Source organism: Ctenocephalides felis, unplaced genomic scaffold (genome assembly GCF_003426905.1).
Source record: "Ctenocephalides felis isolate EL2017-DRISC unplaced genomic scaffold, ASM342690v1 CF-g0.4_SCAFFOLD_02052, whole genome shotgun sequence".
NCBI classification, from domain to species: Eukaryota; Metazoa; Arthropoda; class Insecta; order Siphonaptera; family Pulicidae; genus Ctenocephalides; species Ctenocephalides felis.
In genome coordinates, this window is record NW_020538206.1 from 3,246 (window position 1) to 10,418 (window position 7,173).

The 7,173-nt window shown below is 32.9% G+C and overlaps 1 protein-coding gene and 1 pseudogene across 1 annotated transcript; both read left to right on the plus strand.

Moving 5' to 3' along the window:
- Nucleotides 1-206: 206 nt before the first annotated feature.
- LOC113380303 lies at nt 207-3,607 on the plus strand (annotated as a pseudogene).
- A 2,497-nt stretch (nt 3,608-6,104) lies between these two features.
- On the plus strand, nt 6,105-6,449 carry LOC113380301. The gene has a single exon (XM_026619643.1). It carries the CDS (start codon nt 6,105-6,107, stop codon nt 6,447-6,449), a length of 345 nt encoding a protein of 114 aa, XP_026475428.1.
- Nucleotides 6,450-7,173: the final 724 nt, after the last annotated feature.

The following is a 7,173-nucleotide window of genomic DNA, read 5'->3' on the forward strand; positions in this document are numbered from 1 at the left end:
CTAATTGTCTATGGAGCATTGGTCTCTGTCAACTTCATGAGTGAGAATGCCGGTTGATTTGTTGTGTCGTGTGTTCTGTGTCATAACGCATCGGAAGTTGTGTCATTATGAATTTATAAATATATTGCTAATTATAAGTTATCTCGAAATAAGTGTTATTGAAATAAATAGTACAAATTATTTTGAGGATAATAATAGTGTGAGAATCTAAATGATATGGCACCTACAGTTCAACCGGAGGCCGGAGCTGAAAAACGGAATTGTGCTGGGGAAAGAAGGTTATTGAACATTTTAGTAGTATCTATGATTTAGTTTGAAGTCCTTCATTTAAAACATATAATGCAAACTAATTTCCCATAAATATTTATTCACAATATCAGTTATTCTTAATGTTACAGGTCCGATTTAGCTTGCCGCGTGAAATATTGCAATACGCTACCTGACATTCCATTCGATTTAAAGTTTATCACCTATCCTTTTGAACAAACTCGATTTATCAATTATAATCCTACATCATTGAACGTAATTATCGATATGATGTTTTAACTGAGCACGATTTAGGAGTAACAATTGACCTAATTAATAAGATACATATCAAATTGTGCCGTACGCTCAATTAGATCCTGCAGATGAAAAATTGCTTGAAGAGGATATTTAACTCGCAAGATTCTCAAAGATCTAAGTTTCATAAAAAGAGTGTATCATGGCTACGATCAGAGTACTAATGAGACGATCACAAAGATAAGACAAGAACAGAAAAAGTATCATTGCACTAATCAAATGGAAAAGATGATCAGAGAATACAAGAGTAAGTAAAAAGAACAATTCAGCCACAATCTATGGGAAAGTTGAAGCAAAAGTTGGTTATAATGTCAAAAAGAATTTCAGAGTAAGTTTTGTTAAAATGAGTATTATTAAAGTATTTGCTTTGATTCTTATTTTTTTTTCTACATTATAGGAAGAAACATTATATATGGATCAAGCAAGTCAAATCAAGGCTATAGAAAAAACTTTTGCTGATTCAAAACTACCTGTAGAAAAACATTACAGCAAACCTTCAGTCGTTCCTGTTGAAATTTTACCTGTTTATCCTGATCATAAATCATGGAAATATCCTTGCGCTCAAGTTATATTTGATTCAGATCCTGCACCAGTCGGTAAACAAGTTCCTGCACAAATCGAAGAAATGTCACAAGCTATGATACGGTCATTATCAACAAAAAGCTTTCTTTTAATTTCATATTTCCATGTATATATATTTATTTATATTTAGAGGTGTCATGGATGAGAGTGGTGAACAATTTGTGGCATATTTCTTACCAATGGAGAAAACGCTAGAAAAACGTCTTAATGATATTGCAAATAATGTGCTGTATACAGACGATGTTGAGTACGAATATAAAATGGCTCGTGAATATAACTGGAATGTTAAAAGCAAAGCGTCCAAGGGTTATGAGGAAAATTATTTCCTTGTTGTGAGACAGGATGGTGTATATTATAATGAATTAGAAACTAGAGTTCGTCTCACAAAAAGAAGACAAAAGGCTGGATCACAACCTAACAATACTAGGTAATCAGATATTATAAACAACACTAATGTTAAACATACATATTAAAATTCACATTACTACAATAAATTATTAAATTTTTTAGATTGGTTGTCAAGCATAGACCTCTTGAATCAAAGGAACATCGTGTCCAACGTTATCGCGAACGTCAATTGGAACCACCTCGAGAAGATGATGAGGAAGATGAGGAAGAGGATGATGATGAGCTTGATGCAAACAATGAAAATGAAGACCAGCAATCACAGGTATTATATATATATATATATATATATATATATATATATATATAACACAATTCTTGGTTAAAAACAAATGTAGATATTAAGAAATTTATTCAAAATCACACCATGAATATGAATTGAATGTTATTGTTTTATAATCATTCATATCAATTCACACATTCTTTCCAAAAAATATATATCCTTGCATGTCAACAATATTCTGTTTTAACAACTCAATAAAATCACCTCTATTTTTCATATAGGAAAGTATTACAAAACAGGGTGAGAATGATGAAGACGAAATGAATGCAGATCAGAATCACAAAACTCAGAATGGGGTTCAAGGTGACGAATCTCCTGGCTCAAATCGTAGCCATAGAGCAGAAGTCGGAGTAAAAGCAATAGCAGAGCTGGAGTGGAAGCAGGAGTAGAAGTAGAAGTGGGAGCAGGAACAGGAGTAGAAGTGGGAGTAGAAGTAGAAGTAGGAGCAGAAGTAGAAGTGGTAGCAGGAGTAAAAGTAAAAGCAGGAGTAGAAGTAAAAGCGGTAGTCGAAAAGTAAAAGCCCAAGTAGAAGCAGAAGTAGAAGCAAGAGTAGAAGTAGAAGCCGTAGTAGAAGTAAGAGTCGAAGCAAGAGCAGAAGTAGAAGCAAAAGCCCAAGCAAAAGCAAGAGCCGAAGCAGGAGCAAGAGCAAGAGCCCAAGCAGAAGCAGAAGTAAGAGTCGAAGCAGAAGTAGGAGCCAAAGCAGAAGCAGAAGTAGAAGTAGAAGCAGTAGCAAAAGTGGAGCTAGGTAGTTTTCTCAAGCATTATTCTTTGAAGTGGTGTAAATAAGGAACATATAATTATTCAGATAGCTTTAATAATTTATTGAACATTTTCCTTAAATTTTAATTTATTATCTGTTATGAAATTGTGCTTAAAACATTGATCATACAAACTTTTACTGCAATGATTTATGAGCTAAATATTGAAATAAAAACCGTAATTGCTGATAATTGATTTGAAAAATTACCATTTATTGTTAGAAGCGGAAGAAGCAGAAGCAAGAGTAGTAATGCGAGCAGTAGGAGTGGTAGCAGAAGTAAAAGTAGATCCAAAAGCAAGAGTTCTTCCAGGTATTTATCATAAATGATATTAAGATATTTTATGGATAGTATATCTACTATAAAATGTTATAACAAATTTTGCTATGTTAACATTTTCATTGAACTAAAAGCCTTAATTTGCAGTATGCAATTTCTTTCATATTGCATAAAAAGCATCCTTCTGAAAAATATCTTTTGAAATGATTTTTTTTCAATATCTAAAATATTGCCAAAATTCATATTGCCTTAGTATTAGTTTTTCCAGTTTTTTTTTTTTTTGTTTCTTTTATATCTTGGTGGGGGTGACTACTTTATTATTTTTTTTGCTTTATATATTTATATACTTTTCAAGCATTTTTGAATTTGACTAGTTTTATAAAATGTTTGTTACTACATTTTGATATAATGTGTATAAAAATTGAACTTGTAAGTTTAAGCCTAATTTTATTACTTATTTAGATTTTGTGACAAGAAAGATTACAAATGCGTGATTTTTAAAATACACAAAAAATTTCACCGATTTTGTTATGCTTTATTTCAGATCGCGTTCCCGATCACGTTCCGCATCGGCTCAGAGACGATCTTCTGCTGCAAGTTCACGTTCAGGGTCTGAATCTGAAAAAAGTCACTCTGACAGTGATTCAAAATCTGATTCAGGATCGGATTAATAATATGTACAATTTTAACAATTACGCAGTATGTATGAATATATCATGCATACTTAAATTTTTCTGTATGCAAGTAATTATATATATATATATATATATATATATAATATATATATATATACAACAGTAATCTGAATGTGTATATACATGTGTACATTTTTTTTTTTTTATTATAAACTAATAAACAATGAAGTGTTAGAAGCAGTTATTCTTCGTAGGGAATTTTGTGTATTTATGTGCAGTAATTCATCACATCAATAAAGCAATAGGGAAAAAATGACATTACATATTTAAATTGAAATCATGTTATTTTAATTCATAACATGGATATTTAAGTCATTGTCACATGGATCAAAAGGTCAACAATTTGTATTTTGTTTTCATAATTCACTTCTGGTTAGAACATTTATTTATATTTTTGTGGTCATTTATCACTTTGACATTTTTTATATGAGTTTACTCATTCAACTGTTACAGAAATGTGCTTGTTTGAATTAATGTTTAGTGTCTAGTACAATATTGATGATTCGTAACTAAATAATTATATTTACCTGTAGTATTAACATTTAATTTTGAACACCACGATGCATCCTTATGGGAAAGTTAAAACTTTTTTTTTTTAATCTTTTTCCTACGAGAGTTCCACAGGAGTGTCGATCAGTAGCTATTGAACGGATCAATCATAATAACATATTTTAAGATTTTTCGATCATCATCAATAAAAATGAACCCATTTAAAAGTTAAATGTAACACTACTAAAGATCTAAAAATTGCAATAAAAATTTAAATTCTCAATAGTTCTCATATTGATAAATTTGTAGCAAAGGTTGACACACATATCATCTGTCATCCATAGACAACTTCCGTATACACAGGTAGTCGAGTGGATGTCGACCGTGAACGACGCTCTTAGCGAAAGGGTTAATTAACTGCGAATCGGCGGAGCCGTAGCAAGACATTTGCATTTAAGCTGGTATAATACAAGAAATAATTTAAAAAATGGGTATATAATACGATTAATAATTTTTTTTGTATGGGACAATAGACACTTCAGGAGAAGCCAAAAGCAAAAAAATGCAGTTATCACGGAATGATCTGTATTACTTTGCACGCCGTTAAGTTTTTGCCCAATATTTTTACTTGATTATTCGAAAATGAAATCAAGCAGCCAAACGTCCTGGCGAAAAATGGAGAAAATAAGATAGACTGACAAATATATAAGTTCTGCAAAGTGTGAAAAAAGAACTCATGGTTCTCGGTACTATGTTGAAAAAGGAATTGAACTTTCTTTGTAAGGTTGTTGAAGGATTGAGGAAGTAATCATATGTTCGATAGTACAGGAAAACGAACTTTGAAGAACACACGCAGAAGCATAGAAGCAAAATACGAACTATAACTCTCTGAAGTACGCTATTGACACGAATAATATTTTCGTATATATTAAATATTTATGTAAATTTACACAATTTATATTGTAATTATATATACATATGATATAAAAACACTGTTTTATTTTGAATCGTCAATGATAACTTTTTCACTCCAGGTTATAGCTGGTGAAAATATACAGGGATTATATATGGATGAATAGTTTTTGAAAAATATAATCATGATAAAGAATTTCCATTTAATTTATACAGATTTTTTGAATTATTCTGAATTATGTTTATGCTACTTGTATTAATGCAAAATGCCACTTACAATTAGCTTTTTCTACAATTAGCAATTAAATCATCTAACCTACTTTTGCCTTTATGGTGTTTTTCATACGTGACGCGTATGAAAATTTTTACTATTATAGATGCCTAGATAATAGTTAACTGCTAAAAAGAAACCTGCTTCTTTGCCTATTTTATTGTTAGTTTTTCGGCAAGGTCAGCAGATCTTTAGAAAACCATGAAAACTAATTTTTCACTAAATCATTTTTAGTTTCAACTTAATATAAACTATACCCAATCGCTGCATGATCGGGAAACATATGGTGGTTGGAACGTGGTCCGGTAATGTAATTGCGTTGTGACTCACCGGTGAGTCACGCGGTCTTGAACATGTTTTAAATTTTTGGCGGTTATATATATATATATATATATATATATATATATATATATATATAAGACAACGTCGGAAAGTTAGAAAAAGTAGCTAGAAAACCGTGGAAAACCCAGGAGATGATAAAGAAAATGGATAAAAGTACAAATATACAGATTCGAGGATGTATAGAAAATTGAATAATGAATTAAGGGTTAACAGGATAATGAAACATCAAAAACAAGGTAGGTATGATTTAATGTTTCAGGTTACAAAGGAAATGGACTGTAATAAAAAGAAAAGCAGAAAAACATACAAAATGGAAGACGACAATGGAAATAGAGTGAGTGACCACAAGAAAATTTTTAGTGTATGGGAAAAATACATTGAGGAATTGTACGATAGAGAAAATCGTCCTGATAATATTGAGATTGAAGAAGAGAAAGAAGGGGACAAGGACGACAAGGAACCGTGCATATTGAAAAGCGAAGTCGAGAGAGCAATAAATGAGATGAGAAAATAGAAAGCAACGGGAAATGACGACTAACAACGGATTGAGGAAACTGACCAAATTGTTGAATCAAATATACCGAACGGGCGAATGGCCTAAGGACTTTCTGGATATCACGATGATAGTTCTTCAGAAAAACCCCAAAGCGAATAAACGCAGTGACCACAGGACGATAAGTTTAATTTCGCACACAGGAAAGGTTGTGGCCAAAATCCTTACGAGACCACTTAAAAATAAAATCGAGCAGTACATGAGCGAAGACCAGTTTGGTTTTAGAAAAAGAAGAGGCACCAGGGACGCTATTGGAATATTAAGGATAATGTCGAATAGATGTCTCGACGTTAAGCAGAACATATACTTCTGTTTATAGATTGGCAGAAAGCTTTTGACAGAGTCAGCTGGAATAAGCTTATGGGAATTTTAAAATCTATTAACGTCTATTGGAGGGATTGCAGGCTGATCCAAAATCTATATATGGGACAGAAAGTAAAGGTTCGAGTGAACCAGGCAGATACAACAGCGTTGAAATAGGTAGAGGAGTGCCGCAAGGATGCACAATTCTGAAAAGAAGAGGAAACTGGATCGGCAAAAAGAGTGTCTCTGGCAAAACGTCGTTGAGGGTAAAATAGAAAGAATTCGGCAAACCATTGACGGCTTACGCGAGAAGAGAAAATACAGGGAACTGAAAGCCGAAGCACATGATCAAGAAGCACGGAAGCAGAAGTTTGGAAAGGAAAATACATGAGAAAATAGGGGAGGGGGAATAGTGGTAATGGGGATAATAGATGAAGGGTAAGGGAATCATTATTTGTGGCGGCTTTCACACTATCCCACACAGCACATGGTTGACATAGGGTCAACCTATGGTCGTCACAATGGGCTGTAGGGTTAACCTATGGTCAACCAACTGGTACCATATATGAACATAGGTGAACCCATGGCGGCACATATGTCAGAGCCCTGGTTTGACCCATGGTCAACCCGACGGGTTCAATACGGGTATGCTATGGGGCTGGAATGGTATCGCGATGGGTCAAAATGGCGGTATATAGTGCAACAATTGTTGCATACTTTCCGTGCGTATTTGTATTAAA

Bases quoted from the DNA above. Each gene is read 5' to 3' on its own strand.
- LOC113380301 (XM_026619643.1), top strand. From the start codon at position 6,105: ATGACGACTAACAACGGATTGAGGAAACTGACCAAATTGTTGAATCAA.